Source organism: Solanum dulcamara, chromosome 3 (genome assembly GCF_947179165.1).
Source record: "Solanum dulcamara chromosome 3, daSolDulc1.2, whole genome shotgun sequence".
NCBI lineage: Eukaryota > Viridiplantae > Streptophyta > Magnoliopsida > Solanales > Solanaceae > Solanum > Solanum dulcamara.
Genome location: NC_077239.1, coordinates 64804744 through 64817201, shown reverse-complemented (window position 1 = coordinate 64817201; position 12458 = coordinate 64804744). Strand labels below are relative to the sequence as shown.

At 36.8% G+C, this 12458-nt stretch overlaps 1 protein-coding gene across 1 annotated transcript; it reads left to right on the top strand.

Moving 5' to 3' along the window:
- The first annotated feature begins 960 nt into the window (after nucleotides 1-960).
- LOC129882694 (receptor-like serine/threonine-protein kinase ALE2) lies at nucleotides 961-12247 on the top strand. The gene is made up of 9 exons (XM_055957102.1): nucleotides 961-1376; nucleotides 2092-2175; nucleotides 2317-2430; nucleotides 2507-2608; nucleotides 8118-8486; nucleotides 8568-8840; nucleotides 9111-9503; nucleotides 10267-10507; nucleotides 11273-12247. The coding sequence occupies exons 1-9, from the start codon at nucleotides 1316-1318 to the stop codon at nucleotides 11991-11993; spliced, it is 2358 nt and encodes a 785-aa protein (XP_055813077.1). The 5' UTR covers nucleotides 961-1315; the 3' UTR covers nucleotides 11994-12247.
- Nucleotides 12248-12458: the final 211 nt, after the last annotated feature.

Below are 12458 nucleotides of genomic sequence, written 5' to 3'. Positions count from 1 at the left end.
GTTGTCAGTAACTCATATTTCTTTATCTTCTTTATAACTTCTACTCTTAAATAATATTCATAACTCCTTTTGTAAAATAATATTTTCAACTAAATACAATAGATTATTATTTCAAAATATAACCTCTAATTATTTCATTTACTCTACCACTTATATATATATATATTTTAAAATGGCTTTCGTACTTTGGTGGGTCTCCGAGATCCTTTTGATGACCTATGTTGAAGGTCTCGACAGCAAAGCTCCTTCTTTTCGAAATTGTATAGCGTTCAATTATGATTAATCAATTCTATTTCTCGATATGGCGGCATTCCTTCAGTAGTATACTCCTCAAGCTCAGCACATTCCTAAAGAAAATATCGAAGATTATCGTGAAATGAACCCATTAGTGTAATTGGACACCTCAACATCTTGCTGCTCCGATATTTCAAGATCAATATTGAAAATGAATGGAGAAGTGATTTTATTATGTACGTATGAATGGTTTGTATTTTTTTTTTAAAAAATAAAGAATTTCTATTTTACATATTGAAAAAAAATGAATGAATTATTATGTCCAAAATAAAGACTAATATCTATATTATATTATCTAATACTAACTTAAATATAAATATTACATAATGCTTCGTTTAAAATAAGAAACTATGATATAAATTTTTATATATAAATAATGCAATATAGTATAATTGTGCGAAACGTTGATAGTTTCACTAGTGGGTGTAATAATGTGGGACCAAGGTGGGAAAAGACAGATTTTTAGTCCATACGTCAGAGGTACGACAATATTTGACTGAGAGGTCGTCAAAAAAATCCTAATTTACGCGGGAACATGAAAATAAAAATAAGGAAAATAAATACGTGTATAACACGCGCAGAGGTGGGCCGTGTACGAGACAATCATCAATTAGCGAAAGCAAGTGTGCTGGTGGCTACACCGGTAATAAAGCCACCCACTCACTCCCTCACCTTCCACTCTCTCTCTCTCTCTTTTCTCTCTCTCTCTCTCTCTCTGTTTGTCTGTATCTGAGCTGAATTCTTGGCGGAGATCTATCATTTGTCGTTTATAAGTAGTTGTTCTTTGTGCATCAGTGGTGGTACTTGTTTGGCGTATTTTATGGATCTGTAAAGTTAAGAGCATTGATTGAATGATTGGTTGGGGAGCTGCATTGTTTGTAGAGATGCAATCTTTGGATTTGAGTGAAGGGAGTTCAGTTGATGGAGTTGGGTGTTTTCGTTGAAAGCTTTAGTAGAACCCTAGACAAGAATGCTTTGATACTGAGAATGGTGTTTGGGAATTGCGATTTAGAGAGAGAAGATGCCAACTTTGATGCTTCTCTTTCTTCTTTCTTTACTCAATCTGCTTACTACTGCTCCAGGTAATTTCATTTTTTTAAAAATTTTGTTGAGATGCTGGTGGCGGCTGGGTAGGTTTTAGTCTGCACACATGTCGGTTGTAGCTGGGAGTTTGGCACATTTTAATACACTTATACTTCTTTTGTTAGGAGGTGTGGCAGGGTGGGATTTAACGAGGCATTTTGTGGAGTTAAAACTGTTGGGGGTCTGGATTTTTGAATTAAAATGCACACTCCAATTAGTGGAAAAGTTCTAGGGTGACTACTTTTGCAATTCAAGAATCAAAGAAAGCCCCTTCCTGTTTCAAAAGATATAAAATGGCCTAGAATACAGCAGCATAACTATAGAGAGCTCATACAGTTGACGGCAACTTGTATTGGTATTGCAGAATAGTTGATATATCAAGATAACGCCTTCCTTTTTGAAAAGATATAAAATGGTCTGTAATAGAGCAGCATAACTATAAATAGCCCATATAGTTGATGGCAACTTGTATTGGTATTGCAACATAGTTGATGTATAAAGAAAGCCCCTTCCTTTTTGAAGGGAAGAGGTAGATATCGCATTAGTTAAATTGCAAGTATTTCCTTGTCAGTTATCCTGTTTTGTAAGACTTTAGATATTTTCCCCTTTCAGATAATACCTTCCAATCTGTGAAAATTAGTGCATGCACGATTGGCTGTTTTTTCTGTATGTGAAGTCCGGTTACTTATTTGGTTCTCAATCTTTCAATTGCAGGGATAACATTGCCGCACATTTACCTGGCTCCTACTCTACCGCCAAACAAGCCTTACTTAGCAAGCAAACTTTTTTTAGAAGATGGTAAGATTGATACTTCAAATTCTGCTTCCTATGGTTCTGTGTTGTTATTTGTTGACTGATTATGAGAAGCCACTTGTTATACAAATTTATTGATAAATGTGGATTTGGAACATACTTAGTGTCTCTTACATTGTTTTGCAGCAAGATTAGTGTCAACTCGTGCCTCATTTGCTCCAATGTCAGCACCACATAGACACCATTTTAAACCACATCTGATTCCCTCTAGGGCGCCTGCTCCTTCCCCTGCATCTCAAGGTATTGAGAGTTGCTCTTTCCGCACCATCTTTTAGGACTTCTTGAGCTTTTACTGATGTGGAACTCTACTCTTTAGGTCTTGCTGCCACTCCAATTGCCAGTCGAGTGGCAGGACATCACCGTCATCGTCATCATCGGCCGAGAGCTCATGTTTCCCCATCTCCTGCAGTGGGCTCAGGTATTATTTCTGTTGTAATTGATAATATCATGTCAATCCTATGCTTGTTTCCCTCTCTTTCATTGCTTCAACTTTAGGACAAAATGTGGACCGAAGGCAAAAAATGACTTACGAATAGGATGAAGGCCAAGGTTGCTGTGTTGGGGGCACAACCTAAACAGCATACTATTTGTTCACCTATTTGTGTATTTAATGCATCACTGTGTATCCCCTATCGGCGATGTTGATATATAATATATATATATATATAAAACATGTGTATTGCATGTAAATCTGGTTATAACTGTCAGCTTATATGTTACTATCGAGATCTGTTTAACTTGTTTGAGTTGCCTCATGAGCCCCATCATCCTCATTGACACTGCCGCTACATACTTTCTCTACCCTCAAGGGGTTGTTTGGTTCTCTGATAAGTTGCACAGGATTTTAAGGTTGGGAGTTTGTATTATGGTGATAAATAAACTTAAGTACTGTACTTATTATTGGATGTTCAGTTCTGGTCAGAAATATAACGTGGATGGCCTAAAACATATGTGTGAATTGGATAAAGATTTGTTTCCTACAACACTCTTGGCCAATAATAAAACCTTATCCAATCTATTACCAGTTTACTACCGTATGTAATTGAGATAAAACTACATTTGTGAGTAGCAATATTTGTTGTAATGTAGTAAAATGTCAATTAAAATATATAACTACTAAGTTTCAATTACCTCAAATACATAACAATTTTTAAGGAGAAAGTTAAAATTGGCTATACAAATATATTAGATAATTATAGAAATATGAAATCCTGATTTTAGATGCAAAATTTATCATAGGAAAAAGCTCTTATATTCTGAAATCAACACTACAAGCAGTTTGGAAGCAAAAGAGATATTAATAAGTGAGAGAGTTAACTAAACAAGAAATAGTTTAAAGTGTTGAATGCAAAGTTTATCATAGGAAAAAGTTCTTATATTCTGAAACCAACACTGCAAGCAGTTTGGAAACAAAAGAGATATTAATAAGTGAGAGATGGTTAACTAAACAAGAAATAGTTTAAAGTGTATTTTGTCATTTATGTAAAAAGTGTGATACTTAAGACCAACTGTGGTATTCTAATGGTTCGCTTGGTAGGTGGTATTAGGGAAAATAATACATGTATCATCTTTGGTATTATTTAATCCCTTGTTTGGTACTGTTTTCAACCTATATAGCACCCTATTCAGTTCTATTCTTATACTAATACACCCTATTCATTTAATACAACAAACCAAACAGTCGATAAAAATAATGCAAGTATAATTAATCCTAGCATTACTAATATACTTTTCTTATACACCCTACCAAACGACTCCTAACTATATTGCTAATATGTTTAATGTTATTCCGAATTGAATTCAGATTAATGCAGAAGTTATGCATGCATTATCTCTGCACGAAACAAATATGATAGCCAAGTATTGATAATGTGCTGTTTTATGCGGAGGCTATTTTCTTCTATACCTTAAAGTCTCAAACCAGCGGTGCTCTTGTAGTACTACACTTGTTCCTAAATGTATTACTCTCCTTACTAAATTGATCTCCTATGATTCTCTTTCCAATAATCCTAAATCATTATCCACTTTATTAAAATGGGAAGTTAATGCAATTTGTATAGGACATGAGCTACATGAGATTCACTTCTATTCCTAAAAGTAAAAACGTTATATGATCAATATATCAGTCCCATTTAACAATGAGCACCTCATGATTTTTACTGCAGATAATGTGTTACACTGAACTAGGACTTTCAATATAAAATAGAGAATCCAGATATCATAAACTTATAGGAGGCTGCAAAGGGATCTTCTTCTGGCTTTGTGAGTTTTCTAATAAAAAAACATTTACGGCCCTGATCTACGTAGACTATGGAAGTATTGTCCCATCCACTAAGATGTTGCACATTATAGTCTAACTATTGTAAATTCTCGCAAACTTAGTCTCTTATAAGATTTCTTTTTGAGGTATTTTCTTAAGCTCTAATAAGATGAAGTTGATTTAGATGGTTGGTATATGACCATCAATATATAATTCTGCACATTTAAATTATCAGTCTTCCAATTGGGCAGCTATCACCAGCCAAAATGAACAAGATAAGGAGAGGCATGGATACCTGATTCAGAGGGGTACTGGGGATGAATGTTAGATAAGAGCACATATGCTAAGATACAAAAGATTGTGAGAGACCTACAAACTGCCCCTGAGATTGGATGAGCTGCAGCTGTACTGTTACCGCTCAAAGCGACCCCCGATTGTCAGGCCCATATTGGCCAGATTAGACCTTGCAGTCTCAATCAAGGGTTGTACTTGATCAGCTCTCTGCTTCGGGATAGTAAGGAGGAAGGTCATTAAAGCTTCTGCTTCTTTGCATCCACAGAGTGAACACCTGAGAAAACAAAAACTATGAACAAAGTAAAACCTGAACAATTAATTAATAACGACTTAAAGTAGATAGATAGCTAATTCCTAAGTCCCTGACAATGGTGCCAAAAACTTATTGCGGTCCCAACTACACGTAAGTGTACGTGGTCACGCAAGTAATATAATGATAAGAGTAGAATGTCGTACCCACATGGACTTATTTTTAGCTAGTACTGTTCAAACTGAAATGAATTCTTTGTTCAAGTGTTTTTCCAAGAGTTTTGAATATTATTTAACTACTTGCTACAACTGCTAAATAAACAATTAAATTGGGAACTTTTGCACAATAATGTGAGCAATTAATAAGTGTTGAACAATAAGATGAGAACATTCCAGGGTTATGGAAACTACGTCAATCCCGTTGAGTTTTCCAGTTAAACTAATTGCTTGACGATATCTAGGTTATTGGTTGACTAGGTTTATATTACTGCAATTTTTTGTCAAACAATTGCAAGCCTATTCAAGTTATCTAACTCTATGTCTAGCAGAATAGAATTAACAAGAATGCATTAATATTTCCTGTATATCAACCAAGTGAGGCGATTAGTTATGTCTAGCCTAATCACAAATCTGCTCCCCTAATCAGGAACTCACTCTAATTGTACCTATACCCAATCTACGATATTCACTGTCGTGTTCAATTGTGGATGCGTAACTGGTACCTTATTGTTAGTTACAAAGTAAAGTAATTACAAACAATGCAAATCAAACAATCCATAGGATATAATCTATAATCAATTCAACTGTTTAACCTCAACGTTCATGAACAATCCAGAACCCCATAATTAAGAACTTAACCACTCATAATCATGGAAAGAATCACGAGTATTCGAACGCATAAAACTACAAAAATGAGATTAAAGAAAAAGAAACTAGGTGAAACCTAATCCCCGGGAGTTTTTTCTCTTCAAAGGTCGAACATCCCTCAAAAACGAGTTTCTAACCTATTATAATGTGTACAAACAAACTCCTGACCGAAATGCCTTTAAAATGAAACACTGCAAAAAAATCAGCTCCAACTTGGCCTGCACGTGTCGTGCATGCTCTACTTTTCCTGTGCTCCACCAACTCGTCTTGGTTCATCATGCAAGGCTGGCGCGATGTGTCGCACACGCTGTTTTGCATGCATGTTCATGATTTTCTTCCATCCTTCACATGTACACTTGGTCCTTGACCCCCGACTCGATCTCGCTTGAGTTTCTTGCTCTTCTACTCAGACTTTGAGGCCCCAAATCATCTGTTCTAGCTCCAAAACTGCTCATTAGCTCGGAAACTATTCCTACACACAAAACACACGTAATAAGGGCAATCAAAGTTTACTCAAATAATGGCAAAAGAACTTAAATGAGAGATAATTAATGCCGAACATCAGTGGTCAAGTAAGAAAAGTACTTAACAAATGTGGAATATTGGAAAAAATCTCCCTCTGGTGTCCCAACTAGTAACATGTAGGTCTTGTAAAATTAAGCAAAAATCTAGCACATAATTGGTTTTGTGTTAGGACCTGTCCAATTTCCGGGTCTAAGGTTCCTTGGTTTTTAGATGACATCAGGACACTAAGAGTTGAGGCAAACTAAGTGGTGGGAATGCTTTCAATGTGATAGCCCTTAGATTTTCCATTTAATTGTTCTCATATTACAGAGAGGGAAAAAATGTTAGGTGATAGCCCTTAGATTTTCCATCCAAAATTTAGAATTTTTTCTTATTTATAAGGTAAATAAATTCATTGATTTTGTAACTTCTGTATACAAACAATATACCAAATAAAGTAGAGAGTCTATACCTCTACAAAAATATGGTTCTTGACAAATCAATGCCAAGCTTTTATATATACATAAGAACGCAATTGGAGCACCAGAAGTTAACCAAGAATAACATGCTACTCCTTAAATATACAGGGTCATTTTCTATCCCCTCAAAAGCTCTCATATTTCTCTCCTTCGGCGGGACCACTATGCTGGCCAGAGGGGCAACATTCCATGCCCAACATCCTCTCGTTCTTCTTCTAAAGGCCCAACTATATATTGTGTGCATCCTTCAATGAACATGCTGTCATTCAATGCATGTCAAACTATCCACAATTAGTACTTCTTAAATGAAATTGGATGCTTCTGTCACTGGTCCGTTACAATTGAAAGATTCATGCAAAACTTGAAAGTGAAGGATAAGATATGGGTATTTATTTTAAAATATTTCAAGTGTGTTGGTTTTAAGTGCTAGAAAAGAGTTGCTGCAAAACCTATACTCTGAACGCGATTTGCACAGAGTGCATGTTTATTCCTTTCTACTCAAAGGAAAAGAAGTCTTGAGTACCTAAGGCTGCAGCTCAGGGTCAATGAAGTGGGTGAAAATGATAGGAGATCACGGTTGAAATCCAACAAAGATGTTTTCAATCCGCCTAAACCTTGGGGGCAAAGTTATCATGTATCCATGTTGGCAGGAGGTAACTGGTACTTGGTAAAATAGTTGAGGTGGGTGCAAGCTAGCACAGACAATACCATTGTAAAAAGACAGGAAGAAAAAACAAGTTCTTGACGAGGAAGGAAAAAAAATGTTGGTGCTTGTATGTTGTGTTTTCTTTTCTTTATTATGCTTTCCCTCCTTCATTATCTTTCTGATTTTGGTGTAGAAAACTGTCAGAATTAATTAGGTCAAAACAGTTGAAAGAGGGGTGGCATTAGTTGCATATTAAGGATGATAGAGACAACTAAAAATTAATTAGCAATAATCACATGGTTGCGTGAGTTTGCTAAATAACTAAACAGAAAAAGATTTAGATTCCATTTGAATTTATGTATTGATTGTGAAAGGAATGCTTTATTTATGTTTGTTTGCTACAATATTAACTGTCAACAAGTTCCTTAACAGCATAACAAAGCCTAAAGGATAGTACAACTTTATCTGTTTATAATTACCTCCCTGCCTTCTCTTTTTGTATGGGATATTACTTCAAAATCATCATTGACACGCTTAACATGCTAATCTAAATCCTCTAGATCATTATCCTAGAATTATGTTCCTCATACACGGTTATCTGATGTTGAATATTCTTACGAATTTGCAGGTTGTGGCCAGGTCTGTGCAGAGCCATTTGCTTCTGTTCCTTTTGTTATACCTTGTACTTGTGTGTTTCCAATGAAAGTCAGACTTCTCCTAGACAAGTCGCTTTATTCTATATTTCCTGTAGTTAGAGATCTGGGGATTGAGGTTGCAGAAGGCACCTATCTAGGTCCAAGTCAAGTTGTTGTAGTTGGAGCTAGTGCTGATAATCAAAATCAAGAAAGAACAATTGTTGATATTAACTTAGTTCCCCTGGGGGAGAAGTTTGATAACATAACAGCTATGCTGATCTATGAAAGATTCTGGAAAAAGAAGGTGCCTCTCAATAGAACAATGTTTGGGGATTATGAAGTGATGCACATTATGTATCCAGGTATAAAGTGAACTGTTTATTGTTATTTTCCTTTTAACTTATGGAGTCATGGTGCAACATAATCTAAATAAGTTATTCCAGGGCTGCCTTCTTCTCCACCGTCTGGCATTGGTTCTGGTGACGGTCCAACTGGAAGTGCTGTCGATCAACAATTCCCTATTACTGCTGACTTTGTAAACAAGAGCCAGAAAATGAATCCCCGAGTCATTTTTCTCGTTGCTTCATCAGCATTAGTACTGTTGGTGGTATGCTGTGGTGCACTGGTTGTCCTCTTAAAGTGCAGGAGGACTAGCAGACCATCAAATGCTGTTGGTCCAGTGTTTGCATCATCTATGCACAAGAGATCTGGCAAGGGTAGGTACTCGTTTCCTTGTTTTAAATGACTCATCAGTGACCTTTGAAGGTGGGATATTACTGTGAAGAAGCAGATTTGTAACTTTGGAAATATATGTCTAATTTACTCACATTACTTTTTCTTTAATGTATGTGTTAAAGAAAAAACATTTCATTTTATCATCTTCTGCTGTTAATAATACACTCGTCTTTACTATTAAAGACTTTTGACTTCCCTAAGCCTCTCAATACGTCATGAAGATCAAATGAACACCCATATTTGGTTTGCAGGAATGGGGTCGACAATATCAAGTAGCCCAGCTAGCTCAACATCGGTTTCCCTCATTTCTGCTATGCCCGCTTCTATCCTTTCTGTCAAAACATTTACACTTGCAGAGCTTGAAAAGGCAACTGACAAGTTTAGTTTAAGAAGGGTTTTAGGTGAAGGAGGATTTGGACGTGTTTATCATGGTATCTTAGAAGACAGAACAGAAGTTGCTGTGAAAGTACTTACTAGGGATAATAACCAGAATGGAGATCGTGAATTCATTGCTGAAGTTGAGATGCTCAGCCGGTTGCATCACCGTAACCTGGTGAAATTAATTGGCATATGCAGTGAAGAGAGGACTCGCAGCTTGGTATATGAAATTGTTCGGAACGGTAGTGTGGAGTCTCATTTGCATGGTATACTCTTTATATCCCCTACCTTTGTTTCTATTAAAAGTTCCTCTATATCACTAGTATTAATCTTGCATTCCACAGCACATTTATAACTTAGTCATCCTATGTGAAAGAATTATGGCAGTCCATTTGTGCTTCTTTGACTACTCATTTCCTTTCTATTGCTAATACCAGTGCCATGTTTCTCGAGACATTTTTAGTTAATACATCAAAGCGAATTCTCTATAGGAGGTTTGCCAAGGACATAACTTTTTTATTGATGAAGTAAATGTTGCCAAGGACATAACTTTACTCTTTGAACTTCATTCTGTGGCAAATCTTTTGACTTCTGGGAAGGCATTGTACGCACCTTATCCTTGTTTTTCCTTCTTTTAGTTTTAAGCCAGTACAGCTCCTTCCCCCATACCAGGACCAGTTTCCTTAGCTTTCTTTCTTCTTTTTCTTGTTTCTTTTGTCTGCAGTTTCTGCTGTGGTCCTAGCTACCATTTTCTTTCACATTTTGCATTTATGTTCCTTCTTTTCTTCTGCTTTGCTGCCCACCCAACAACAATGGTGAAGAACTCCACCGAGCTGGTAGGACTTTGTTTCCTCTCATTCTTTCCGGTTGATTGTTACTACCAGAATAGGTACAGAGGGTGATTTGCCTACGTGAACAAAATGCTTCACCATTCTACCAACTAGAAGCATAAAAATGTCTTTGTGCATTGGCAAGTAAAACATATTATCGCGTGATTCTCCTTAACAGAGCTCTACTGCTATATTTCAGGAAAAGACAGGATAAAAGGGCCACTTGATTGGGATGTGAGGTTGAGAATTGCTCTTGGGGCTGCAAGAGGACTTGCTTACCTTCATGAAGATTCTAATCCTCGTGTAATTCATCGTGATTTCAAAGCCAGCAATGTTTTGTTAGAAGAGGACTTCACCCCTAAGGTTTCAGATTTTGGGTTAGCAAGGGAAGCAACCGAAGGAAGTGACCACGTATCTACTCGAGTCATGGGAACTTTTGGGTATATATCTCTTAATCATGACTAATCTTGAAGTGGTCTCAATTATACTCAAATAAGAGTATAACAAATATGTGGTATGCTAGTGAAGCATATTCATTAGAGAAAAAAATGAAGAAAAAATGAACAGAAGTATGATACTAAAGCATCACCATTTTAAGCTCTGATTGGGTCCATTGGATCATCTATAGGAAGTTTTTATGAGTACTAACAAAAACTAGTGAAATCCTTTGTCAAGTGATGCTTGTCTGTGTTCTGGAGGTGTAATTCGTAAAAAGATGTTGGCATTTGTGCTGATATAAAGATATTGATGTTACAGACAATGATTAGATAGTGTGAGATTACTTCCTGCACATTGTCTGAATTGAGTTCCAACAACAAAAGGGGAAAAGATAAACTGTGAGGGTTAGCGCTTTATTTGCAAGGATATTTATTCGCTGCCAATGTTGTCCTGAAATTCTGTCACCCTACTAAGAGGATGACTGTCTCAGCCCAAGCCAGTTGAACTCTAATGCATCAGGCTGTGATCAATACTCCTAGATATTGTGAAATCATGTTGTTACGTTTTTTAAAATTAGTTTCTTAGGCCTCATGTTTTATTCGCCTTTAATTGTCCTAACAGATATTCTGATTTTTCTTTTCTTTGATTCTATATTTTTAGTTCTTTTTTACATAAACAAACTCTAATCTCTGCTGCAAAGTGTACATTTGCACCTACATTTGTGCTATAAAGCAGTTGCTAACATTCCCTATTTACTGGGTTTGCAGGTATGTTGCTCCTGAATATGCAATGACAGGACACCTACTTGTTAAAAGTGATGTGTATAGTTACGGGGTTGTGTTATTGGAGCTTCTCTCCGGAAGAAAACCTGTGGATATGTCTCAACCTCCTGGACAAGAAAACCTGGTAACTTGGGCACGACCTCTTCTGACCACTAGAGAAGGTTTGGAGCAACTGGTGGATCCTTCTTTGGCTGGAAGCTATGACTTTGATGATATGGCAAAAGTGGCTGCTATTGCTTCAATGTGTGTGCACCCGGAGGTGACTCAAAGGCCATTTATGGGAGAAGTTGTGCAAGCTCTCAAACTCATCTATAATGACAATGACGAAACTTGTGCTGATGGATGTAGCCAGAAAGAGTCTTCATTGCCAGATTCAGATTTCAAAGGTGTCCCTTCTGATAGCAGTTGGTGGAATGCTGGTGGGGTTACACCAAGATTAACATATGGACAAGCCTCCACTTTCATGACCATGGATTATAGTTCTGGTCCACTTGAAGAGTTTGAAAACAGACCGTTTTCAGCTTCAAGCTTTAATCTAGGTGGAGGGGCTGGCTTAACAATAAACCATGGCAACAGATCAGGTCCTTTGAGGACTGTAAGAAGTAAACCGGCTCTCTATAGGTTAAGGGGCAGTATGAGTGAACATGGTGCACTTCTCCCAAGACATGCTTGGAAGGATGGCTCCAATTATGATGCTTCTTTTTAGAGTGTTTTTGTCAAATGTACAGTGCCAAAGGCCGTTGCTATTTGGCAAACAAAAGACGGTTCTCTGGTGTAGATTAGGAGTTTGATATTGCTGCTATATCCCCATGGAAAGAGTGGACTAAGCCTTCTAATTTTGGTGATCTCACATTCATTTTAATACAGACAGGAAAGATAAACGAGATACTCCTTGTTGTATATGTTGTCAAATTAACTGTTTCTCTAGTCCAATATTGGATCGAACTACTTACTAGTCTATTTTTCTTTTATGGTACTGTCAATTTGCTTGAGATTGAGACATAACTGTTGTATGCGTTCGATTTTCTACCTACAAACTGAGGTGTTGTTGCTCACTAACTGAGCAAGTTCTCCATGTGAAAATATTGCCCCAATAATTTTATTGGATCACCTTTTGATGTCACGAAAACAGGGATTTATGGAGGGTTTCGATTCACAGAGATCATTGAGG